The 27,791-nt window shown below is 41.0% G+C and overlaps 1 protein-coding gene across 1 annotated transcript in view; it reads right to left on the bottom strand.

Moving 5' to 3' along the window:
• The window catches only part of FMOD (fibromodulin), an 82,661-nt gene extending 56,833 nt beyond the window's left edge, over positions 1 to 25,828 (bottom strand). The window contains exons 1-2 of the mRNA XM_053704696.1: positions 25,560 to 25,828; positions 21,911 to 22,887 (exon numbers count right to left, since the gene is read on the bottom strand). Of these exons, the coding sequence (XP_053560671.1) occupies positions 21,911 to 22,877 (967 nt within the window). The 5' untranslated portion in view covers positions 22,878 to 22,887; positions 25,560 to 25,828. The remainder of the gene's footprint in view (positions 1 to 21,910; positions 22,888 to 25,559) is intronic.
• Positions 25,829 to 27,791: the final 1,963 nt, after the last annotated feature.

Here is a 27,791-nt window from a genome sequence, read left to right as displayed (position 1 = left end):
CATATTGATCCTCACATTTGTCACACAGAATGAAATATATGATGTATGTAGCAGTACAATTGAGATAATTCTCAATATTGAATGACTCCCCTGTAACACTAGATGTAAATGTTTTAGTGGTAATGACATAGTCACAGGGTTTACATTTCCTGCCCCATTTGAACATCCCTGCACAAGTCAGCCATGAATTTCTGGGGTGGTCAATCTCTCTTAACTCAGTTGGTGATAGGATAGAACCCAACGTGCAGCACTTCTTATAGGAGCACCTCAAACTTTTGCTCGCGATAGAGGTGAGTTTATCTTCTGCTGCCAAAAGTGGAAAGTGTTTCCTCAGTATTTTACATATATCTGGGCGCTGTACCCGGTAACAAATGTTACCCCCTCAAAATTACTTTTCTCCCTTTTGGTCTCAGATTCTTTCAAGTAGTGTTCTCTGGATACAGTTTCCTTTTCTGAGAATGACCCTGAGTACTCGTCTGATGAAAGAACATCAGGAGGTGAGGAATCTAGTGGCATACAGGGAGGTATTTTGAAAAATATAACCAATCAGGCTTTACCCCAAGGAAATCAGGAACAGGTGGTATGACCAAAAGTGCATGCAAACAATCCCAATGGAGGTTTAAAATACCAGAGAATAAACATTGTGTAACATGATTTACAAGCTGCAACTAAAACTAGGGCAGATCCTGAAACTCTCGATCAGGTTTATCCAGTAGATCAGGGACCTCCAAAAGGAGGAACACCAATGCCATTTAACATTTTAAAATGATCCACAATTCGAATCCTCGTGATCTTAAGGTGATAGGTATTGACCGGGTGAGATTAGGTATTAGAGGAGGGGACTTGGATAGAATCCTCCTGCAGCATGAAAGCTGGTGGATTTTTAACCTCAATACCCTTAGTCCCTTTGGCCTCAATGAAGTATTAAATCTGGGCCATTTCCTCTAGAATGAATCTAAAACAGCAATATTTCTTTCCTCATGTCAATATACTGTTTAAAGGTGTATATTCGACAATAAATTCTGTTTAATGTACATAGTCTGAATACTGCTGCAGCACTTTGTGAATACTATTGTAATATGTTCTGTTATTATGTTTTGATTCTAAATAGCTATGTCACATTTAACAATTTTACTATTTGGTTTCATTCAGTTTCCCTACGTAAAGTAGGAACCTATGTTCACCGGCATTCTTTTTCGGAGGGCTATGCACCTGGATCCTATTTAATAGGAGAAGTTCATAATATGATAATACACACGCCCGGAATAAGCCTTTTCAAAAGGTGAAACATTCATTGGCTTATATCTCTCACAAAGCATTACTTGTATATCGCCGTCCCCGCTTTATCCAGTTGCAGGCTAAAATCTGCTTCCTCTCAAAGCCTCTCGCTTCTTATGTATTAGGAGCGTAGTTTCACTACAGCAATCCTGCTTTTTGTAATCCTTTAGTTTGACAAATCTCCACAACTCCTTGAATTTTTTTTTTAAATATAGGCGTTCTTAACTTCCCAGTGCTACAATGTCTCCATGTGAACCACTTTCATACCACACTGTGTGTGCCGGTATTAGTATAGGTGTCTTAATTAATTTTATTATTGTAAGGTGGTTCTTATTACACTCACACAATAAATGCTATATTTGAAAATATCATGCTTTGGTGCGGCCGTGTCATTCTTTGGCAGTTGAAGACTTTCATACTGCTCTAATCTATATACTTTGGTTTACATTTAATTTTTAGGCCTGTGTATTCTATTTCGGCCAGAGGTGACAATGTTCTTTCCGTAAGGGACCCTTAGGTTTGGAAGTGTTATAAAAGCACAACATCCCAGCACAGAGGGTTTTAACCCAGAAAGTGACCAGGTATGAATGGCCAAGGTAAAGTAGTGCAGGCAAGGTTAGCAACAGGGAATAGTAGAACAAAATCACAGACCAAGACAGTGGTTGAGAAGAAGCCAAAAGGTTACAAACAGAAGCAGAACCACTAGACAAGAGCACAGTTAGAAGGCAAACCAAAAGGTCAGAGTTAAGAAAAAAACAGGTTCAGCATATATCCAATAGAAGGGTCAAAGTCCAGTAGCACACCCAGTAGCAGAAACTAATACACGGGTAAAGAAAGACTGAATTGATAGCCTTTAAATAGCACACGAAGAGCCAACACAAAATTAGAAAGCCAGACATAGGGGCCTATCTTTCAAGCTCCGAATGGAGCTTGATGCCCCGTGTTTCTGGCGAGCCTGCAGGCTCGCCAGAAACAGCAGTTATGAAGCAGCGGTCACAAAGACCACTGCTCAATAACCTGTCCGCCTGCTCTGAGCGTATTGCTCGCCGTATTCAGCGAGGTCTGGTGGACCTTATCCGCACTGTCGGATCAGGTCCTCCAGACTTTCTTAAATAGGGGCCAGTGTGTTCTGTAAAACCTAACGTGCAATATGACAGTGTGTTTCAGGCTGAAAAACATGTGATGCACGCAACCGAAAAAGATAGCTGATGCGCTATTGTTGCAGGTAATCCAACATAGGGCCAGATTACAAGTGGAAGATTATTTATCGCTTCTGCTCGAGTGTTAACTGTGATAGAACTAAGCTTTTTGCCTGCATTGCAAAAGTAAAAAGTTATTGCTCGCATGCTAAACTGACGCACTTAAAAAAATTGTGCGTTAACGTATTACACCATAGCAATCAAACCCAATTGCATATTCTCAAGTGCGCTAGCCCGACATGAAAATATTAATATTTCACATTCCAATGTTCTTCACATATCAGAATATGTTTTTTCTTTTCTTAAACTCATATATTTATATATATATATATATATATATATATATATATATATATACAGTATATATATATATTATATATATATATATATAACTATTAATATGATACACATATATATATATATGTATAAATACATAGGTAAACATATATAGACATATATATAAGTGCATTGGAGCCCTTTGCTAACAAGTAAATGAAGACATGTAAAATCATATTTATGTAATATTCATCCTATATAATAAATGGCCAAGTATGTTTATCAGATGCAGTCATGCGCAGTAGAGACTACATGTGACAAACATACCGGGCCGTTTGGATCCTGACACTCAGCACTCAGCACAGAGCAAGGCTGAAGCGGAGTGTCAGGAAGCGTGGCCGACTGGAGCGTTGCGATGGGGACGTGACCGGACGTAGCGAGGGGCGTGGCCGGGTGTCACGAGGGGCATGGCCGGGCGCGGCAAGGGGCGTGGTTGGGCTGGTGTTGCTGCTATGGGGGCGTGGCCAGACGGGGTGCCGCGATGGGGGCGTGGTCAGAGAGGCAAAGGCTTTCAATTAAGACAGAGCCAGAGAGGGAGCAGGAGAGGGGCCAAAGAGGGGGGGAGAAGGGCCAAAGAGGGGGGGAGAGAGCCAAAGAGGGGGGGAGAGCCAAAGAGTGGGGAGAGAGAGAGCCAAAGAGGAAAGAGAGCCAAAGAGGAGAGAGAGCCAAAGAGGAGAGAGAGCAAAAGAGGGGAAAGAGCCAAAGAGGGGGGAGAGAGAGCCAAAGAAGGGGGGGGGGGGGAAGAGAGCCAAAGAGGGGGGGAGAGCCAAAGGGGGGGGGGGAGAGCCAAAGGGGGGGGGAGAGAGCCAAAGGGGGGGGGAGAGACAAAGAGGGGGGAGAGAGAGCCAAAGAGGGGGGAGAGAGAGCCAAAGAGGGGGGGAGAGAGCCAAAGGGGGGGGGGAGAGAGCCAAAGCAGGGGAGAGCCAAAGGGGGGAGAGCCAAAGAGGGGGGAGAGAGAGAGCCAAAGAGGAAAGAGAGCCAAAGAGAGAGAGAGCCAAAGAGGAGAGAGAGCAAAAGAGGGGGGAGAGAGAGCCAAAGAGGGGGGAGAGAGAGCCAAAGAGGGGGGAGAGAGAGCCAAAGAGTGGGGGGGGAGAGAGCCAAAGAGGGGGGGGGAGAGCCAAAGAGGGGGGGGGGAGAGCCAAAGTGGGGGGAGAGAGCCAAAGGGGGGGAGAGAGCCAAAGGGGGGGGGAGCCAAAGGGGGGGGAGCCAAAGGGGGGGGAAGAGCCAAAAGGGGGGGGGGGGAGAGCCAAAGAGGGGGGAGAGAGAGAACCAAAGAGGAAAGAGAGCCAAAGAGGAGAGAGAGCAAAAGAGGGGAGAGAGCCAAAGAGGGGGGAGAGAGAGCTAAAGCGGTGTGGGGGGGGAGCCAAAGAGGGAGGGGAGAGAGCCAAAGAGGGGGGAGAGAACAAAAGAGGGGGAGAGAACAAAAGAGGGGGGAGAGAGAGCAAATGAAAGGGGGGAGAGAGCCAAAGAGGGGAGAGAGAGAGCAAAAGAGGGGAGAGAGAGAGCAAAAGAGGGGAGAGAGAGAGCAAAAGAGAGGAGAGAGAGCGCACAGGAGAGGGGGGGAGAGAAAGCAAAAGAGAGGGGGGAGAGAGCAAGGGGTGGGACCGCTGTACTGTAAAAAATGGCCCGTGTACACGGGCTTTAGTACTAGTTTTTAATAAAGTTTTATACTGTGTATTTACTGTAAATATTTCACATTCCAATATTCTGCTGCACAAAGCAGAATATGTTCTATGAATTTATAAATAGACTAGTGAGAAAGCCTGCCCAGAGGGCAGTCTATTGTGGTGATAGAACCACCGAACCACCCTGCGATTTTTGGAATCCACGGTCCACCTGGATGCAGATTACACATGGCAGGGTGGTGAAAGAATATCCAGGTGGATTCTTTCACCACCTCTTTTGCTCTCTCTCACCCTTCTCTTTTGCTCTCTCTCCCCCTCTTTTGCTCTCTCTCCCCCCTCTCTTTTGCTCTCTCTCTTCTGCCTCTCTTTTTCTCTCTCTCCCCCCTTTCTTATGCTCTCCCTCTCCCCCCCTCTCTTTTGCTCTTTCTTTCCCCCCTCTCTTTTACTCTCTCTCTCCCCTCTCTTTTGCTCTCTCGCTCCCCTCATTTGCTCTCTCTCTCTCTTTTGCTCTCTTTCCCCCTCTCTTTTGCTCTCCCCCTTCTCTTTTGCTCTCTCTCCCCCCTCTCATTTGCTCTCTCTCCCCCTCTCTTTTGCTCTCTCCCCCTCTCTTTTGCTCTCTCTCCCCCTCCCTTTTGCTCTCTCTCCCCTCTCTTTTGCTCTTCTCTCTCCTCTCTTTTGCTCTCTCTCTCCCCTCTCTTTTGCTCTCTCTCTCCCCTCTTGTTTGCTCTCTCTCCCCCCTCTTGTTTGCTCTCCACTCTCTTTTGCGCTCTCTCTCCTTCTCCTCTCTCCCCCTCTCTTTTTCTCTCCCTCTCCCCCTCTCTTTTGCTCTCTCTCTCCCCCTCTCTTTTGCTCTCTCTCCCCCCTCTCTTTTGCTCTCACTCTCCCCTCTCTTTTGCTCTCTCTCCCCCTTGCATTTGCTCTCTCTCCCCCTCGCATTTGCTCTCTCTCTCCCCTCTCATTTGCTCATTCTCTCTCCCCTCTCATTTGCTCTCTCTCTCCCCTTTCATTTGCTCTCTCTCCCCTCTCATTTGCTCTCTCTCCCCTCTCATTTGCTCTCTCTCCCCCTCTCTTTTGGTGTCCCTCTCCCCTTTCTTTTTGCTCTCCCTCTCCCCTCTCTTTTGCTCTTTCGCTCCCCTCTCTTTTGCTCTCTCTCCCCCCTCTCTTTTGCTCTCTCCCCCTCTCTTTTGCTCTCTCTCCCCTCTCTTTTGCTCTCTCTCCCCTCTCTTTTGCTCTCTCTCCCTCTCTTTTTCTCTCTCTCCCCCTCTCTTTTGCTCTCCCTCTCTGCTCTCTTTTGCTCTCCCTCTCCCCTCTCTTTTGCTCTCTCTCTCCCCCCTCTCTTTTGCTCTCCCTCTCCCCTTTCTTTTGCTCTCCCTCTCCCCTTTCTTTTGCTCTCTCTCCCCCTCTCATTTGCTCTCTCTCTCTCCAGTCTCATTTGCCATCTCTCTCTCCCCTCTCATTTGCCATCTCTCTCTCCCCTCTCATGTGCTCTCCCTCTCCTCTCTCTTTTGCTCTCTCCCTCTCTCTTTTGTTCTCTCTCCCCCCTCTCTTTTGGTCTCTCTCCCCTCTTTTGCTCACCCTCTCCCCTCTATTTTGCTCTCTCTCTCTCTCTCTCTCTCTCTCTCTCTCCCCCTCTCTTTTGTTCTCCCTCTTCCCTCTCTTTTGCTCTCTACCCCCTCTCATTTGCTCTCTCTCTCCCCTCTCATTTGCTCTCTCTCTCTTCCCTCTCATTTGCTCTCTCTCTCTCCTCTCATTTGTTCTCCCTCTTTCCTCTATTTTGCTCTCTCTACCCCTCTCTTTTGCTCTCTCTCTCCGCTATCTTTTGCTCTCTCCAACCTCTTTTATGCTCTCCCCCTCTTTTTTGCTCTCCCCCCTCTTTTGCTCTCTCTCTTCCCTCTCTTTTGCTTTCTCTCTTTCCTCTCTCTTTTGCTCTCTCCCCCTGTCCTTTTTTTTTATTAGGGCACTCCCACTGCCTCCCCTTCCCTGCTGAGCCACCCACACCTCCCACTGGCACCAGCAGAAGATCGTTACAGACGGTGACACATACAGTGTCACCATCTGTAACAATCAGGCATCTGGCCTCATATGGAGGCGGAGTATCGATCGCGCTCCGGCTCCATATGCGGCAGATGCCTGAGGCTTCAGGAGCTCCAGCTCTCAGCTGTTATATTACAGCTGATAGTTGGAGCTAATGAAGCTGTAAATCATACAATGTGATTGTCTGGATTTGTTACTCTCTCTCTCCCCTCTCTTTTGCTCTCTCGCTCCCCTCATTTGCTCTCTCTCTCTCTTTTGCTCTCTTTCCCCCTCTCTTTTGCTCTCCCCCTTCTCTTTTGCTCTCTCTCCCCCCTCTCATTTGCTCTCTCTCTCCCTCTCTTTTGCTCTCTCCCCCTCTCTTTTGCTCTCTCTCCCCCTCCCTTTTGCTCTCTCTCCCCCCTCCCTTTTGCTCTCTCTCTCCCCTCTCTTTTGCTCTTCTCTCTCCTCTCTTTTGCTCTCTCTCTCCCCTCTATTTTGCTCTCTCTCTCTCCCCTCTTGTTTGCTCTCTCTCCCCCCTCTTGTTTGCTCTCCATTCTCTTTTGCGCTCTCTCTCCTTCTCCTCTCTCCCCCTCTCTTTTTCTCTCCCTCTCCCCCTCTCTTTTGCTCTCTCTCTCCCCCTCTCTTTTGCTCTCTCTCCCCCCTCTCTTTTGCTCTCACTCTCCCCTCTCTTTTGCTCTCTCTCCCCCTCGCATTTGCTCTCTCTCCCCCTCGCATTTGCTCTCTCTCTCCCCTCTCATTTGCTCACTCTCTCTCCCCTCTCATTTGCTCTCTCTCTCCCCTTTCATTTGCTCTCTCTCCCCTCTCATTTGCTCTCTCTCCCCTCTCATTTGCTCTCTCTCCCCCTCTCTTTTGGTGTCCCTCTCCCCTTTCTTTTTGCTCTCCCTCTCCCCTCTCTTTTGCTCTTTCGCTCCCCTCTCTTTTGCTCTCTCTCCCCCCTCTCTTTTGCTCTCTCCCCCTCTCTTTTGCTCTCTCTCCCCTCTCTTTTGCTCTCTCTCCCCTCTCTTTTGCTCTCTCTCTCCCCTCTCTTTTGCTCTCTCTCCCTCTCTTTTTCTCTCTCCCCCCTCTCTTTTGCTCTCCCTCTCTGCTCTCTTTTGCTCTCCCTCTCCCCTCTCTTTTGCTCTCTCTCTCCCCCTCTCTTTTGCTCTCCCTCTCCCCTTTCTTTTGCTCTCCCTCTCCCCTTTCTTTTGCTCTCTCTCCCCCTCTCATTTGCTCTCTCTCTCTCCAGTCTCATTTGCCATCTCTCTCTCCCCTCTCATTTGCCATCTCTCTCTCCCCTCTCATGTGCTCTCCCTCTCCTCTCTCTTTTGCTCTCTCCCTCTCTCTTTTGTTCTCTCTCCCCCCTCTCTTTTGGTCTCTCTCCCCTCTTTTGCTCACCCTCTCCCCTCTATTTTGCTCTCTCTCTCTCTCTCTCTCTCTCTCTCTCTCTCCCCCTCTCTTTTGTTCTCCCTCTTCCCTCTCTTTTGCTCTCTACCCCCTCTCATTTGCTCTCTCTCTCCCCTCTCATTTGCTCTCTCTCTCTTCCCTCTCATTTGCTCTCTCTCTCTCCTCTCATTTGTTCTCCCTCTTTCCTCTATTTTGCTCTCTCTACCCCTCTCTTTTGCTCTCTCTCTCCGCTATCTTTTGCTCTCTCCAACCTCTTTTATGCTCTCCCCCTCTTTTTTGCTCTCCCCCCCTCTTTTGCTCTCTCTCTTCCCTCTCTTTTGCTTTCTCTCTTTCCTCTCTCTTTTGCTCTCTCCCCCTGTCCTTTTTTTTATTAGGGCACTCCCACTGCCTCCCCTTCCCTGCTGAGCCGCCCACACCTCCCACTGGCACCAGCAGAAGATCGTTACAGACGGTGACACACACAGTGTCACCATCTGTAACAATCAGGCATCTGGCCTCATATGGAGGCGGAGTATCGATCGCGCTCCGGCTCCATATGCGGCAGATGCCTAAGGCTTCAGGAGCTCCAGCTCTCAGCTGTTATATTACAGCTGATAGTTGGAGCTAATGAAGCTGTAAATCATACAATGTGATTTGTTTCCACATTTTGTCTCTCATAGTTGAGGTATACCTATGATGAAAATTACAGGCCTCTCTCATCTTCTTAAGTGGGAGAACTTGCACAATTGGTGGCTGATTTTATTAGGGGGCTTAGAGTAGGTGTAATTAGTTTAAAATTGTTGTAATATTTTTCTTATGTTTGTAAATATTTTTTTATTTTTTGTAACTTAGTTCTTTTTTATTTTTTGTACTTTAGCTAGTTTATTTAATTGTATTTATTTGTAGCAATTGTATTTAATTAATTTATTGATAGTGTAGTGTTAGGTTAATTGTAGATAATTGTAGGTAGTTTATTTAATTAATGTATTGATAGTCTAGTGTTAGGTTTATTTGTAACTTAGGTTAGGATTTCTTTTACAGGTAAATTTGTAATTATTTTAACTATTTTAGCTATTAAATAGTTCTTAACTATTTAATAGCTATTGTACATGGTTAAAATAAATACAAAGTTACCTGTAAAATAAATATTAATCCTAAAATTGCTATAATATAATTATAATTTATATTGTAGCTATATTAGGATTTATTTTACAGGTAAGTATTTAGCTTTAAATAGGAATAATTTATTTAATAAGAGTTAATTAATTTCGTTAGATTTAAATTATATTTAACTTCGGGGGGTGTTAGTGTTAGGGTTAGACTTAGCTTTAGGGGTTAATACATTTATTAGAATAGCGGTGAGCTCCAGTCGGCAGATTAGGGGTTAATGTTTGAAGTTAGGTGTCGGCGATGTTAGGGAGGGCAGATTAGGGGTTAATACTATTTATGATAGGGTTAGTGAGGCGGATTAGGGGTTAATAACTTTATTATAGTAGCGCTCAGGTCCGGTCGGCAGATTAGGGGTTAATAAGTGTAGGCAGGTGGAGGCGACGTTGTGGGGGGCAGATTAGGGGTTAATAAATATAATATAGGGGTCGGCGATGTTAGGGCAGCAGATTAGGGGTACATAGGGATAATGTAAGTAGCGGCGGTTTACGGAGCGGCAGATTAGGGGTTAATAATAATATGCAGGGGTCAGCAATAGCGGGGGCGGCAGATTAGGGGTTAATAAGTGTAAGGTTAGGGGTGTTTAGACTCGGGGTACATGTTAGAGTGTTAAGTGCAGACGTAGGAAGGGTTACCGCATAGCAAACAATGGGGCTGCGTTAGGAGCTGAACGCGGCTTTTTTGCAGGTGTTTGGTTTTTTTTCAGCTCAAACAGCCCCATTGTTTCCTATGGGGGAATCGTGCACGAGCACGTTTTTGAGGCTGGCCGCGTCCGTAAGCAACTCTGGTATCGAGAGTTGAAGCTGCGTTAAAAATGCTCTACGCTCCTTTTTTGGAGCCTAACGCAGCCTTTATGTACACTCTCAATACCAGAGTTATTTTTATGGTGCGGCCAGAAAAAAGCCGGCGTTAGTTTTTCGGGTCGTTACCGACAAAACTCCAAATCTAGGCCATAGTTTTTTCGGATCTGTTTGTTATTTTGGATTCCATTCTTTATTCATATGCATTATTGTATACTAAAGTTTATAATAGAATAATGCATATGAATAAAGAATGGATCCAAAAAACGAAAGGATTCGGAAAAACTTTTTAAATTAACATAACTAATTTGCCGCCAATTTCGGAAACAAAATGATCTAAAATCACCGCAGCCACCCACATCACCGCCACTAAATAAAGCTATTAACCCCTAAACCGCCGTCTCCCCACATCGCCAACACTAACTTAACCTATTAACCCCTAAACCGCCGCCCCCCACATCGCCGACACTAACTAAACCTATTAACCCCTAAACTGACATTCCCCGACATCGTCAACACTAACTAAACCTATTAAACCTATTAACCCCTAAACCGCAGTTCCCCGACATCGCCGACACTAACTAAACCTATTAAACCTATTAACCCCTAAACCGCAGTTCCCTGACATCGCCAACACTAACTAAACCTAACAAACCCTAAAACGCAGTTCCCTGACATTGCCGACACTAACTAAAACACAAAATAAACCTATTAACCCCTAAACCGCCATTCCCAAACATCACCAATACTAACTAAACCTATTAACCCCTAAACCGCAGTTTCCCGACATCACCGACACTAACTAAAACACTAAATAAACCTATTAACCCCTAAACCGCAGGTCCCAGAGGCTGTGCGGTGCTAACGAGCAGTTTTGTCTCACCGCTCACTTACCTGCAGCGCTGGTATTACGAGTTTTCAGAAGCCCGTCGTTAAAAGACAAGAAGTGAGCGTTGAGCAAAATTTTGCTCATTACCGCACTCTAATACCAGCGCTGCTTAAGTCAGCGGTGAGCTGGTCATACGTGCTTGTGCACGATTTCCCCATAGGAATCAACGGGGAGAGCCGGCTGAGAAAAAGTCTAACACCTGCAAAAAAGCAGCGTAAAACTCCTTAACGCAGCCCCATTGATTCCTATGGGGAAATAAAAGTTATGTCTACACCTAACACCAAGTCTAAACACCCCTAATCTTACACTTATTAACCCCTAATCTGCCGCCCCGGACATCGCCGACACTTGCATTATAATTATTAACCCCTAATCTGCCACCCCCAATGTCGCTGCAACCTACCTACACTTATTAACCTCTAATCTGCTGCCCCCAACGTCGCTGCCCCTATATTAAAGTTATTAACCCCTAAATCTAAGTCTAACCCTAACCCTAACACCCCCTAACATAAATATAATTTAAATAAGTCTAAATAAAATTCCTATCATTAACTAAATTATTCCTATTTAAAACTAAATACTTACCTATAAAATAAACCCTAAGCTAGCTACAATATAACTAATAGTTACATTGTAGCTATCTTAGGGTTTATTTTTATTTTACAAGCAAGTTTGTATTTATTTTAACTAGGTACAATAGTTATTAAATAGTTATTAACTATTTACTAACTACCTAGCTAAAATAAATACAAAAGTACCTGTAAAATAAAACCTAACCTAAGTTACAATAACGCCTAACACTGCACTATAATTAAATAAATGAACTAAATTAACAACAATTAAATAAATTAAATTAAATTAGCTAAAGTACAAAAAACAAAACACTAAATTACAGAAAATAATAAACAAATTACAGATCTTTAAACTAATTACACCTATCTAATAGCCCTATCAAAATAAAAAAGCCCCCCAAAAATAAAAAAAAAACCCTAGCCTAAACTAAACTACCAATAGCCCTTAAAAGGAACTTTTGCAGGGCATTGCCCCAAAGTAATCAGCTCTTTTACCTGAAAAAAATGCAAACAGCCCCCCAACAGTAAAACCCACCACCCACACAACCAACCCCCTAAATAAAATACTAGCTAAAAAAACCTAAGCTCCCCATTTTGCAAGCCCAAAGTCCCTAACCTCAAAATAAAACACCCTTAAAAAAACCTAACACTAACCCCCTGAAGATCGACTTACCGGGAGAAGTCTTCATCCAAGCCGGGCCAAAGTCCTCAACAAAGCTGGGAGAAGTCTTTATCCAAGCCGGGTGAAGTGGTCCTCCAGACGGGCAGAAGTCTTCATCCAGATGGCATCTTCTATCTTCATCCATCCGGCGCGGAGCGGGTCCATCTTCAAAACATCCGGCGCGGAGCATCCTCTTAAATCGACGTCTTCTTACTAAATGACGGTTCCTTTAAGTGACGTCATCCAAGATGGCGTCCCTTAGATTCAGATTGGCTGATAGAATTCTATCAGCCAATCGTAATTAAGGTAAAAAAAATCCTATTGGCTGATGCAATCAGCCATTCGGATTGAAGTTCAATCCTATTGGCTGATCCAATCAGTCAATAGGATTGAGCTTGCATTCTATTGGCTGATTGGAACTAATGTTTGCGAGGCGGGAGAGGGGTTTAGGGGTTAATAACTTAATAATATAGTGGCGGCGACGTTGGGGGCGGCAAATTAGAGGTTAATAAGTGTAGGTAGGTGGCGGCGACATTGGGGGTGGCAGATTAGGGGTTAATAAATATAATGTAGGTGTCGGCGATGTTGGGGGCAGCAGATTAGGGGTTCATAAATATAATGTAGGTGGCGGCGGTGTCCGGAGCGGCAGATTAGGGGTTACAAATTTTATTATAGTGTTTGCGATGTGGGAGGGCCTCGGTTTAGGGGTTAATAGGTAGTTTATGGGTGTTAGTGTACTTTTTAGCACTTTAGTTATGAGTTTTATGTTACGGCGTTGTACCATAAAACTCATAACTACTGACTTTTAAATGCGTTAGGACTCTTGACAGGGTAGGGTGTATCGCTCACTTTTTGGCCTCCCAGGACAGACTCGTAATATCAGCGCTATGGAAGTCCCATAGAAAAAAGACTTTATGAAGTTTACGTAAGTCGTTTTGCGGTAAGGCCAAAGAAGTGTGCGGTGACCCTAAACCTTCAAGACTCGTAATAGCAGTGGTAGTGAAAAAGCAGTGTTAGGACCTCTTAATGCTTCTTTTTAAGCCTAACGCACAACTCGTAATCTAGCCGTAGGATTACTAAAAAATTAATACTACAATTACAAAAAAAATGAAACACTAGAATTACAAAAAATAAAAAACTACCATTACAAAAAATAACAAACAAAATTATCCAAAACAATAAAAATTATTCCTATTCTATTACCCCGTTTAAAAAAAAAAAAAACACCCCAAAATAAAAAAAAACAACTAATCTATAATAAACTACCAAGGGCCCTTAAAAGGGCCTTTTGTAGGGCATTGCCCTAAAGTTAACAGCTCTTTTGCAAAAAATAAAAACAAACATCCCCTAATATTACAAACCCCCACCCCCCAAACCCACAATATAAAAATAAACTTAATCTACCCATTGCCCTGAAAAGGGCATTTGTATGGGCATTGCCCTTAAAAGGGCATTCAGCTCTTTTTCGGCCCATTAAAAATAAAAAATGCCTAATCTAAAAAAAACAAAAAAAAAACCCCAAAAATAAAAATAAATCCCATTACAAAAAATAACAAATGAAGCGGACTGTTACAACAGTGGCAATCACTCCCGACAATCGGTTGGGAAAAGGAAGCTCTGGGGCAATAAAAGGCGGAGCAGGCTTACTTACAGTTTCAGAAGCAGATCCTCAAAGCAAACTCTTGAGCAGCAGACAAGTCTTCTGTACCATTTACATGGAATGAAATCTATTTGGCCTCTGGCATAAACTGCATACGTTTCAGTGAAACAAAAGGACATTGCACAGCTGGAGATATATCCTCTGAGACCTTGACAATGTCCAGTAACACCAAAATATGTTATAAGGCAGTGGCTCAACAAATTGACAATAAGGAGCCCTCCCTGACTAAGTCGGAAAACAAGTTAATTGGTGTCATGGAAAACAGCTCTGAGACACTTGAGAAGGAGAGTTCTCCATTACAAGTACCTGGTGGAGAGACTGCCAACATACAATGCTTTAAACAAGTTGTTCATGTCAATACAGCTGGTAACCTGACTTCTATTCTTAGTGATGTATCAAATATTTTACAAAATAGATTGAAAATGGATAAAATCAATGAGGAAAATGGAAGTAGTAAAATCTTTAAAGATAAAGTTGACATTGTCTTCAACTCTGAAAGCCCTACAGTAATCCTGTCTAATGGTTTAACTACTGAACATCCCACGCCATCACTGGAACATACGCATTTATCACTGAGCATGCTACCAGGAAGTCAAAAAGAACAGTGTACAGAGTGTGCTTTACATTCCGGTGCTATCGCTTTGACTGACTTTTGTGATAGGATAGATTTCTGTGAACAGAAACCGCCCTCAAATTCACAAGAAGGAAATTCTTTTCTTTATCCTCTACAATGTGATCCTACTGTAACTGCATTTCTTGAAAATCCACTATTTGATAATCCTTTATCAAAATCTGTGGAACATTCTGATGGCAAGCTACTACAGAAAATAAATAGTTTCCTAGCACAAGACGGGACTGACTGCGGAGAAAGATTTATGAACATTGGGAAAAATCCCCATTTACCTAGCAATGACCTTCCTCACCAAGAAACCTCACAGAATACATACATCTTTTCACCAGCCCTCTGCAATTTCTCAGGCAGAAGAAACAGATAGTATTCCAAGTGTTTCCTCTTCTGTAAGAGATGAGCAGATCCAATTAAATGTATCTTCAAACAACTCTTATTCTGATTATGAAAGTGATGTTGGAGCATCAGTCAGGATTGCAGAGACTACTAAAGAGCCGTGTGCCTACAGTGAGTGCTCTCCTGGTCTTCACGATCCTGACAAAATGAAAGATTATAAACAACTCTTTAATGTACTGACATTCATAGGGGTGCTGGAGGGAATTTATTGGTCTTTTAGTAGGTTTGTTAAACAGGGAAATGTCAAGGCATAATTACCTATAGTGTGATCTTTATGTGAGAATCCAAAGCCAGTTTTATCTGGGAAGTTGTCAAAGTGGGCCCTAAATATGTTCTATTACACCTGCATTCAAGGGTCACCCCTAAATCTAGCAGACTCCCTTTCTGTACAAGGATCTGGAGAGCAGATTTCTCTAAGCTGCTCTTACAGCATGAAAGCCATGACCACATGAAAAGGGTGCTGGGAATTCTGTCACAATGACTGCATTGGACCTTCAAAGCTTTGTGGGTTGTGCCTTGTCATAAGATAATATATATTAGTTTCAAAAAAACAGTATAGTGCCCAGTATTGCCATGATACATGGGTATGAAATTGTAAATAAGGAATATGCTTAATTTGTTAAAAATGTAACTGAATTATAATTTCTTCTACCCTAATCTTTCAATCGTTGTTGGGAGGGGGTAGCTGCTGTTTCGTGTTCCTGCCTTGCATGTTCCTGTAGCATGGCAGGGTCACGTTGTAGGGGAGGGTTATTGGAGAGAAGGGTGGGTTCTGAACTTCCTTTGTTTTGCATGAACAGAATTTTTGTAAAGTAAAGGAAGCCAGGTTGAATAGATCTATACTTTTTGTTTTTGCATAAAGTAAAATATTTTGCCGCCTGTAAGCAACTTCTGCATTGCAATGTTTTATTCACATATTTATTCTTGTAACCTGTACGGCCCATTCTATAAATGTATATTCTGTATAGATGGCACTCCTGTGTTCATCTTATAATCTGGGCTCCTGCTTTTTGTTTTATGGTTCTCACTGTAGTAAATGAATGTATTCCGCCTTCAAAAAAAATAAAAATAAATAACAAATGAAATGATCCAAAATAATAAAAAGTATTCTTATAGTAATACCTTTTTTAAAAAATTAAACACCTCCAAAATAAATAACCCTAATCTATAATAAACTACCAATTGCCCTTAAAAGGGCAATTTGTAGGGCATTGCCCTAAAGTTAACAGCTCTTTTGCTAAAAAATTACAGCAAACACCCCCTAACATTACAAACCCCCACCCCTCCAAACCCACAAAATAAAAAAACCAAACTAAAAAAACATAATCTACCCAATGCCCTGAAAAGGGTATTTGTATGGACATTGCCCTTAAAAGGGCATTCAGCCTTTTTCCTGCCCTTAAAAGGGCATTCAGCTCTTTTTTGGCCAATTCAAATAAAAAAAAAACTAATCTAAAATAAAAACACCCCAAAGAAACAAAAAATACCTAACACTAACCCTAAAATTGGTACTCACAGTTGCTGAAGTCCTGCGAAAGATCTTCATCCCAGTGGTGAAGTATCTTCATCCAGACGGCTCCATCTTCATCCATCGTGGGACCGGCATCTTCTATCTTTTTTATCCCTGTGGAGACGGAGCGGTCAGTGGATGCGCCGGAGGCAAAGGTCCAGACGGAGCTCCGTCGCTCTGATGTAGAGGTCCTCTTCATGAGATCGACCGCCGCACACTGAAGATTGAATGCAAGGTACCCCTTTTATATTGGGGTACCGTTGCATTTCTATTGGCTGAAAAATTCAAATCAGGCAATAGGAATGAGAGCTGCTTAAATCCTATTGGCTGATTTGAACAGCCAATATGAATGCAACGGTACCCCAATATAAAAGAGGTACCTTGCATTCAATCTTCAGTGTGCGGCAGTCGATCACATGAAGGGGACCTTCACGTCGGACTGATGGACCTCCGCGCATCCACTAACCTCTCCGCCTCCGCAGGGATGAAGAAGATAGAAGATACCGGTCCTGCAATGGATGAAGATGGAGCCGCCTGGATGAAGATGCTTTACCGCTGGGATGAAGATCTTTTGCCGGACTTCAGCAACTGTCAGTACTGATTTTGGGGTTAGTGTTAGGTATTTTTTTTATTTTTTTAGGGTGTTTTTTTAGATTAGGGTTTTTTTTATTTTAATGGGCCGAAAAAGAGCTGAATGCCCATTAAAGGGCAATGCCCATACAAATGCCCTTTTCAGGGCAATGGGTAGATTAGTTTTTTTTTTAGTTAGTTTTTTTTTTATTTTGTGGGTTTGGGGGTGGGGGTTTGTAATGTTAGGGTGTGTTTGCTTTAATTTTTTTTTCAAAAGAGCTGTTAACTTTAGGGCAATGCCCTACTAAAAGGCAATTTTAAGGGCCCTTGGTAGTTTATTATAGATTAGGTTTTTTTTTTTATTTTGGGGTGTTTTTTTTTTAAATGGAGTAGGGGTATTAGAATAGGAATCATTTTTATTGTTTTGGATCATTTTGTTTGTTATTTTTTGTAATGGTATTTTTTTTGTTGTAATTTTAGTGTTTACTATTTTTTTTATTGTAGTTTTAATTTTTTAGTAGTCTTAGGTTTTTTTATTTTTAGTGATGTTAGGTTTTTTATTTTTAGTGATGTTAGGTTTTATTAGTTTTAGCTTAGGTTTTATTTTTATTTCACAGGTAAGTTTGTATTTATTTTAACTAGGTAGTTAGTAAATAGTTATATTGTAGCTAGCTTAGTTTTTTTTTCACAGGTAAGTTTGTAATTATTTTGAAATAGGTAGTTAGTTTATAATTGTAACTTTAATTTAGGTCTATTTTAATTATGTTAAAGTTAGGGGGTGTTAGGTTTAGGGGGTGTTAGGTTTAGGGGTTAATATAGTTTAATTTAGGTTATTGAGATATGGGGGCGGTGGTTTAGGGGTTAATAGGTTTAGTTAGTGTTGGCAATGTGGTTGTATGGCGGTTTAGGGGTTAATAGATTTATTTAGTGTTTTAGTTAGTGTTGGCGATGTGGGTGTACGGCGGTTTAGGGGTTAATAGGTTTAGTTAGTGTTGGCAATGTGGGGGGGTGATTTAGGGGTTAATAGGCTTATTTAGTGTTTTAATTAGTGTTGGCGATGTCAGGGAACTGCTGTTTAGGGGTTTATAGGTTTAGTTAGTGTTGACTATGTTTGGGAGCGGCTGTTTAGGGGTTCATAGGTTTATTTAGTGTTTTAGTTAGTGTTGGGGATAATAGGTTTAGTTAGTGTTGGCGATGTTTGGGAATGGCAGTTTAGGGGTTAATAGGTTTAGTTAGTGTCAGCAATGTCGGAGAACTACGGATTAGGGGTAAATAGGTTTAGTTAGTGTCAGCGATGTTGGGGAACTGCAGTTTAGGAGTTAATAGGTTTAGTTAGTGATTAAGTTAGTGTCTGGGAACGGCGGTTTAGGGGTTAATAGCTTTATTTAGTGATTTAGTTAGTGTCGGCGATGTCGGGGAACTGGGGTTTAGATTAGAACAATGACAAATTCTGAATATGAATAAAGAATGGATCCGAAAATTCGGAAACTGATTTATTCATTTTCGGAATTTTTCGGGATTTTAGTTATGGTGCCGACTTGGAAATTCGGATTTATTTGAATCTCAGAATCGTCCAAAATTTGAACATATATATATATATATATATATATATATATATACACGGCCGAAACGATCGTCTGGGGTTGCTGTGTTCCTTGTTCAGAGTGGAATTGCCTGGTATTTCGGCGCTGGACTGACCGTAATAGGCGGGATCAGACTGATATACTACAGGAAAGTTCTACTCTGTGAAAAGCATTACTGGGCTAAAAAGCTGCACCCAGGTGGTAAATCGCCATAGAACAGGCTAACAATGGTATTGAGCCAGTTGTTCGTTCCTGTGAGTGCACTTCTCTCTGTATGTGTATATATATATATATATATATATATATATATATATAACAGAAAGGTGACCCCTAACGCACAACCGGAGGTACAGTATAAACTTAGAGCAAGGCATCAAATCAGTCTCAGTGAACAGACAGTGACCTGGAGCATAGTACATACGAAGCATACTGTACATACGAAGGGTGATGTCATGTGATGGGTTTCACGCCCTTCTGGTATATTTGACAATGTGCCACAAATTCTATGCAAAGAACATTGGAATGTGAAATATTCATGCTGGGTATTTTTTTTTCTCGGTTTGTTCTACCACTTTTTTTTCTTTATTGACTTCTATGGGGAAACACATGAAGATGCATGGGATATTCTAACTTTGGGGTTTTAGAGTGTGAGCGAAAACTTTCAACTTTCCAGCTCGAGAGGAAGCGTTAATTAGCGCTCCATTTGTAATCTGGCCAGAGTCAATAATTATTCACTTACCTAAAAAATGCAAAATAATGCAAAAATAAAAATAACAAATAGCATTATGGATGAAACGCGTATCACAGCAAATTTTTGCTAGCTAACTTGTTTTGAAGGATTTTGTAATTATAGAAGCCATTCATTTGAAGCAATTAGACAGACATGTGAACTGGAGTAGTGGCTACATTTCATAAAACCAGTACACTCACAAAAATGGACAAGCGGGGTATTTTAATCAAAAGAAACACTGAAATAGCAACATTTGTGCTCTATTATTCCCAAAAACAGAGGTGACATTTTTGATATAAGTTTGGTGAACTACAATGATTAATCCCGCAGAGTGGGGTCACATTTTCTGCTAATGGAGAGTGTAAACGAACAATTGGAAGGCACACAACTATTTTTAGCTTTTTTGATATATTAATTTGTTAACAAAAACAATTTAAAGTGATGCTGTCATATAGAGCTCCAGAGATATGCACACCGTTGAGCCTGCCTACCTGCTTTTCAATAAAGGATAACAAGAGAGCTAAGTAAATTTGATAACAGAAATACTTTGCAAAGCTGTTTTTTGTTTTCTTCTACTTTTACACTCAAGACATGTATGCAAATTATGTTTTGATGTGTTTTATTATTTCAAAACATATTCAACTTTTTTTTTTATCATGCAGAACTGTAGCAATTAATATTTTCTAATGTGGTTTGGGTGATTTTTCTGCAGTTTCTCTGGTAACACCTATGGTCCAGTTTCCACCATTAACTATGCATTATAAAGGGCCAAACCCAGTGAATATATCCTGCAAGAAGAGCTGAGTTATCCCTGCATATTCCATAGGTAATGGAATTAGGTAAGTGAATTGCTGTGTACAATTCACCTAAAATAAGAGAATTGCAGGTAAATTGTATGCAGCATTAATATGCATTGCTAACTCAGCTCTTCTTGCAGGAGATACTCGCTGAATTTGGCCCATGATAATGCATAGTTAATGTAAATCCCCTACAATTCATCTCTTTGTGAATAGAGCCCCTAGCGTTTTTGATGAGTACTGGATAGGATTGACTAAAATATGATATCTATTTAGTGGGATTCATTACTATAGTGAGAGGGGTAATCACAGTTGAGGGAGGCAGCCATTATAAAGAGGTTGCCCTCTCTGTCCCTCCAGAAATGCCTATGGGGCCTATTTATCAAATGTCTGTCATTTTACCCAGTGGCGTCACTAGGGGGGTGCGGGCCGCACCCGGGTGGCACCCTCCAGGGGGTGACACCACCAGAATATTTTTTTTTTGTTTTGTTTTTTAATTTTATTGAAAGTCAAAGAAATACAATGTAGAAATGCATAGATTTTTTTATTAGAGGGGCCAGCATTTGTGAACATTAGTGGGACTGAGGAAGTTGTAGACACTTAATTTTTTGCCCCTTGAGCCAGCACTGCAATTTCCACAAATAGTTTTCCTGGCTGCTTTTACTTGTTTGTACTTTGCTCCTCCCCTGCCCAATTTCACTATGAATGTTGTGGGCGTGCCGTGGGGCATGCAAAGTTGCGTTATTAGCCTAATCCTGCCTGCCTATCTGTGCTCACTGCTCAGTGACGTGTGGAGCAGTGGAGTCACTCACTGCTGTGATGTCTCTCTAAACGGGAACGAGGAAATCATGAGGGGAATGCCTGGCACCTGACCACATGACTATCTGACACTGTCTCTAAAGTGAAAGAGCCATGTATGATGCCCACCAGACCGGTACGGTTACGGTACACTAAGTGCACACTGAAGAGGTAGGAGGGGAGGGCGGGCGGGGGTCTGGGGGTGGGCAGAGTGCAGAGGTGATTGGCCATAAGAAGCCTTAGGCACGCGGCCCGGGGCTGTGCACTGACAGACTTGGAACAGAGTCAGAAAGCAGACTTTTCATAGTTTTTGTGTGTGTCTGAGTGTCTTTCCGAGTATTTGTGTGTGCATCTGAGTGTATTTTTAAGTGTGTTTGAGTGTGTGTGTGTGTGTCTGAGTGTTTGCATGTGTGTGTGCCTGTGTTTTTGTGTTTGTGTGTGTCTGCTTTCTGGTGGGTGGGGGGGGGTGACACCATAACTTACCGCACCGGGTGACACCAACCCTAGTGACACCACTGATTGCACCAGCAGTTCTTGTGAACTGCTGGTGCAACGCCGCCCCCTGCAGATTTGCGGCCAATCGGCTGCTAGCAGGGGGTGTCAATCAACTTGATCGTATTCGATCGATTTGATTTCTGCCGATCGCTGTCTGCCTCCTCAGAGCAGGCAGACAGGTTATGGAGCAGCGGTCTTTAGACCACTGATTCATAACTTGTGTTTCTGGCGAGCCTAAAGGCATGCCGGAAACACGGGGCTTCAAGCTCCATACAAAGGTTTATAAATATGCCCCAATGTCACCAAGTGCTTTTAACATGGAAAAATAGACACTGGATCCGAGGACAGGAATGAGCAATTTCCAGAGACGAGAAGGACGTTTTTCCTCTCTTGGATGGAAACACAGAATGAAAATATATCACCCAACAATGTGTTGTGTACTAACAGTTAGGGAGTTATGCTGTGAAGGAGTATAACCAAATAAAAAGCAGTGGAGGAATACATTATGGGTCATAGACTGAACAGATTGAAGTTATATGTAGAAATTAAAAAAACTATGAGCAAATTTATATTTAGCAAGACAGGGCAATATTTAGGTTAAATAGGGAGTTACAACAGAGATGATAGTATGAGGTAATAAGAGTGAGAGGATATTTGGGACAAGAGTAACAAATATAATCATATGGCAGATTTTCCTTAGGAAAGCACATTAAGGGGTTATAGTAAAAAGATGAATATATCATTTAATTTCATTATCGTCCAGTTATACATTACTGCCCTACATTATTATGTGGTTTCTTTGACTTTTTTACTGTCTTACCTGCAATCTGATTCCCCTGCAGATAGAGGTGTTGGAGGCTGGTGCTAACTGTCGGGATACGGTGAAGTTGATTGTAAGACAAGTCCAACTCTACTATACTGCTGGTATTAAATGTGGTTCCTGGTACACCTTCATTAGTGAGACGATTGTGGGAGATCCTGACATACTGGAGTTTGGGATAAGCCTTAAAATACTCAGAAGGAACTGTACTCAGTTGATTGTACTCAAGATACAATTGTTCTAAGGTGTCAGGAAGTTTTTCAGGTAGCTTGTTCAGCTGGTTGTTGCTTAGGTCCAAATGCACCAGGGACTTCAGTCCCCTCAGGGCACCCCCAACATCTGGAATCTGATTTTCATGCAGGTATAGAGCAGTCAAGTTCTCTAGCCCTTCAAGGGCATTACTAGGGACACGTGATATCTGGTTAGAAGAGAGGTGTAACTCCCGCAATGACCGGGGTAGACCACTGGGAATGCGGGTTAGATTGTTGTGCTGTAGGTACAGTCTCTCCAGCCCTTTGAGCTTGGTGAAAATCTTCCTGCCCACCTTATCAGTTAAAAGTTGGTTCCCATGTAGTGCCAGCCATACCAGCCCAGTGGCATTATCAAAGGCTCCATCGGGAATAGCGGTTATCTGGTTGTTCTGAAAGTAGGCATACTTGACTCTAGATGGAACATAAGGGAGATATTTGAGGTTGCGACTATCACAGTACATGGCAGTGGGGAAATTTGGTGGGCACTCACATTCCTGGGGGCAATCAGTAGCGGAAGGTGGTGGAGGTCCTGGATCATAATCATAGGAAGGGCCATAACTGTATACCTGATTGCCATATAGCTGACTACTGTATTGCTGGCTACTATATTGTTGGCTACGAATGTAGGAAAGCCACCAATAAGCATCGTCCTCTTCATATTGGGACCAGGCAATATCACAGATGGAAACCATTAATAGTAGAGCAAGAAGCTTCATCCTGTTGATTCTGAGGAAGCAACACAAGAGTACTGGGTAATACAAATTATAGCACATTTAAAATGAGACATTTAAAGAGACACTGTTTAATTTTGGATGCACAGTTTACAAGGTTTTGTTAATCAAGACCTATTTATGGACTTGCCTTTTGAAAAGCTTGGTAAAATTTGTGTTCCTAATCTCCTTTTTTAGGGACAGATGTGAATAAGCTTGGAATGAGCATTTACTATCAGGATCTCTGGGAGGATGTGGAACAAGCACACTTTCCATGGATAATTTATAGCAAAAGTAGGCAAAATAAACAAAGAAAATATAAGATGTTTTGTCTTTTATATAAACTTTTTTACAGGGGACAGTCTAGGCCAATATAAACTTTCATGATTCAGATAGGGCATGTAATTTTAAACAATTTTCCAATTTACTTTTATCACCAATTTTGCTTTGATTCTCTTGGTATTCTTAGTTGAAAGCTTAACGTAGGAGGTTCATATGCTAATTTCTTAGACCTTTAAGGCCACCTCTTTTCAGATTGCATTTTAACAGTTTTTCACCACTAGAGGGTGTTAGTTCATGTATTTCATATAGATAACACTGTGCTCATGCACGTGAAGTTATCTGGGAACAGGCACTGATTGGCTAAACTGCAAGTCTGTCAAGAGAACTGAAATAAAGGGGCAGTTTGCAGAGGCTTAGATACAAGATAATCACAGAGGTAAAAAGTATATTAATATAACTGTGTTGGTTATGCAAAACTGGGGAATGGGTAATAAAGGGATTATTTATCTTTTAAAACAATAAAAATTCTGGTGTAGACTGTCCCTTTAAATGTTTAATGTCCGTTTAAGGTTTTAGGCATATACAGGGCCAACTGAAGATATTGCACTGCCTCAGTCCTAAACTAAAATGACGCCTCTCAACTCTCTAAACTTTACAGTTTGAACCCAGGCAGTCGTCTCAGAGATTAAAGTTCAGCAGATTTAAAATTCACATGAGAACATATAGATGGGGACACTCAAGTCAAAATTAAACTTTCATTATTCAGCTAGAGCATGCAATTTTATTCAACTTTCCAATGTGCACAGTCTTTTTATCTTTACTCTGAGTCACCAGCTCCTACTGACGTATATGCATTTGTGATTGGCTGATGGTCATGACATGATACAGGGGGAGTAGAAATAAGACACCTGAAATTTGTCAGAAAAAAAAAATCTACTACTCATTTGAAGTTCAGTCTAAGTGCTATTGTATTGTCTTTTTATCATGTATTTTGTTGTTTATGCAAATCCACTGTATTTACTGGTAATTTAAATTCTCTTTAAAAACAGTAATCCAGAATATAGTCTCCCTATGTGTTTCCCCTGTCAAGTGTTGCCTGTGATCCCACCTGGTCCAGTTATAGAGCTGGCCCTGGGCATATGATATGTATGAGAAGAAATTATTTTAGGACTGAGAGAACTATATAGTTTGGAATTTTACTTGGCTATGGACATAAAAGTAGCTAAATATTATGTACTCATGAAAAATAAATATTTTTATAAGACTGGAAGCTTTGTACAGACCTGTGAGGTTTTGTAATAGCCGAAGAAAGTTGGCAAAACTGTTTCAAAAGAAGAAGAGATAGGATAGGGAAAATTGAATTTATACAGAAAGATTATCACATCATATTGTTGGAAAGTTTAAACAAGCTTTTTACTTATAATTAGATTTGTGAAGTTTAAATAGTTTTACATTTGTGAAAATAAAACTTGTGAGGTCTGAAAAGCTATCCACATACAAAGAGAAAAATAGTAGTTAAATACATCTTTACATCTGTAAAGGAGAACTTTTATACATGCAAATTTTTTATATATATATATATATATATATATATATATATATATATATATATATATATATATATATATATATATATATATATACAGTATACAGTATATATATTCTATGCTGTTAAAGGAACAGTGTACTGTAAAATTGGTTACCAATGACTTGTTATACCAACTGCAGAGTTTTATTGGGGATTGCTCCTTTTAGTTTTTTTTTATTTATTTTTGACTTTAAATATATGTTTTTACTAATTGAAACCACAGCAGTATTAATTGGGCTGAACTTGCAGGGAGAGCATGATCTTATTTCTCACTATAAACACAAAGCCCTATTTATCTTATATCTCCCAAACTGAAATTTGAATGTTTTAGTATATCTCCCCTCACACACACACACACACACACACACACACACACACACAAGGAGTGTGAATTTATCTCCATCTTATTGTTTACATAACATTTCTATAGCCAATACTGCAGTACTGATATTTTCAGTATAGATAATGGTTTTAACAGGTAAAAGCAGCTATTGCAAATAAAATTAAAAAATATCACATTACACCATTCCTTTAAATATTCTATGCACCTGAAAAAGAGATCTATTCATTTTTTGGCATGAAAGATAAATATCAGATCTGAGATAGTTAGCTATTGTGTGGCATATAGCGAAAGAAAGAGTTAAAAAAAAATAGTTAGTGCATTCACACAAAGTCTGTATCCAAACAATTAACAAACTCCCCAGGGAATACCCCTCATAGATGCAACACTCAGAGACACCACAAACCATTTAAATGTGAATGCATAGTGTTACTTTTTTATTTCCACCTTTATATAAAGATAAAACAAATGTCCTTACCTGCTGTAACTTTTTTTGTTTCCTCTCAGCTCAATGTCCTTACAGGCTGTGTGTGTGCCGCAGGGTTCAGTCCAGGTGGGCTTTAACACTATAAAAAGACATACAGTGACGTGTCCTTGGAAGTGATGCTGTGACTTTTTATTCTCAGGTCACTACTTTGTCTCTGCTTCCCCTCTGTATAACTGTCACTCTCTCTCTCCCTCTTTCTCTCACATTCACTCTTCTCTTAGTAAGATTCCTTTTTTTGTGTGTCCTTATGAGGTGTTTATGGAAATTGAGACCTGGGATGAAGATGGATTTTTTCCTTAGATCACTGCCAACTACAACCTACTCCTGTAACTTTTCAGACTCCTCCCTGTCTTGTGCTCCTGTAAAACCCACGGCTAAGAGCTTTCTTCTGCAGCAAGGCATTCTTAATTCCCTGCGTGCCAATGTGTCTACACGTAGCATTAATATAACAATCTGCCTTCTTTAAAAAGGCAACGCTCAACTCTTTATATGCTGTTTCTTTGATCAGGCACCGTTTTGTGCATCCGTATTGTGTTCGGTCTTTTAATTCAGAATAAAAAATATTTATCCAAAAAGTTCTGAAAAGGATGGGCGTAAAAATGCTGAAAAACATAAAATATACATGTACGATTATTTGACATGGATTCAGATTAAAACATATATATATACTAATTTGCAGACAAGTGCACAGGCAAAAAATTTGGTTCGGACAAATATTCTGAAAATTTAGTTTTACTAATATTTTGCTGTTGTGTTATTCAGTATTTGTTTTGGTTTAAACAAAATGAATACAGAATGTTTGTGCAATATTTACATTATTATTATTATTTTTTATTTGTATGGTGCCGCCAAATTCCGTAGCGCTGGGTACAGTGATAGGGGTATACAATGACAAGGATTTGTGATAAAATACTAATAAAAATCTAGTTCAGGAGGAAGAGGGCCCTGCTCCGGAGACCTCACAGTCTACAGGTTTTGGATTCAGAGATATAAGGTTACATTTGTTTTCGTTAAACAAATGTAAATGATCCTTTGCTACAGTTGAAAAACTTCACCTGTATCGTTATATACTTACCTCTAGCATGCTGGAGAGCTGCAGAAATCCCGACCCTTCTTTACAGAGCTTGCTAATAGGAGGCTTAACGCGGGGATCCCAGGGCCTATGCTAAAGCAGCGTTTATCAACCACGGTCCTCAAGTACTCCCAGCAGGCCAGGTTTTTATTATAGCTGAACCAGTACACAGGTTAAATCAGCTGACTAGTAACCATTGTTACTAACCTGCTCTCATCCATCAGTTGGTTATTTCACCTGTGCACTAGTTCAGCTATAATAAAAACCTGGCCTGTTGGGGGTACTTGAGGATAGCAGGTGAGAAACAATGCGCTAAAGGTCCTTTGTCTTTAGTGCAAGCTCACGGATCCTCCCTACTAAGCCTCTTATTAGCGCACACCAGGGCTCTGTGAAGAATAGTTTAGCGGGGCTCTCCAGCATTCTAGAGGTAAGTGTTTTTAACCCCTAAGGTTAGGGTTACCATATTGCTGCTTTAAAAGGGACATGTATGGAAAAATACATATGTCAGGGCTGTTTAAAGAAATGTTTTGAATAATATTCCATTATAAGAACCCTGACATATGTCTTTTTCATATATGTCCCTTTTTTTTTATTTATATTGAAAAAAGATATCTGGATTTACAGTTTTTGAATTATAAAACAATATATCAAGTACAGCATTTATATTTAACTTATATATCTCTCACAATAGTGGAAGATAAAAAATAAAATGACCAACAACAATAAGCAAAAGCTCAAAGATAAGAAACAAAAAACAAAAGACAAAAACAGACGCAAAAAAAAAATTGCGTCAATAGTTATCTCCCATAATAAATGTAATCAAGTTTTTATCTAGATCTGTACAAAGCTGGGACTGATCTAACCATCTAACAAATGGTTTCCATTTTTCTTTAAACCCTTTATTATTTCCTTTTCCCTCTCTAGAATTAATTGATGGGTCAAATTATATTTAAGGTGTTTTATAGTAGGTGCTTTCTTATCAATCCATAACTTGAAAATGCTTTTTCTTGCCAATATTATTGTAGTAATGATTAGGTTATTTAGGTTTGTTCCATAATCCAATTTATCTAGGAAGACTATACTCAAACAGTCTAGAACAATCTCTGTATTACAAAGTTTGGATAAAAAGTACGAAGTCTTAGTCTTAGTCC

Source organism: Bombina bombina, chromosome 3 (genome assembly GCF_027579735.1).
Source record: "Bombina bombina isolate aBomBom1 chromosome 3, aBomBom1.pri, whole genome shotgun sequence".
Lineage (NCBI taxonomy): Eukaryota > Metazoa > Chordata > Amphibia > Anura > Bombinatoridae > Bombina > Bombina bombina.
The sequence above is the reverse complement of the archived record's forward strand: the minus strand, read 5'-3'. Positions and strand labels throughout refer to the sequence as shown.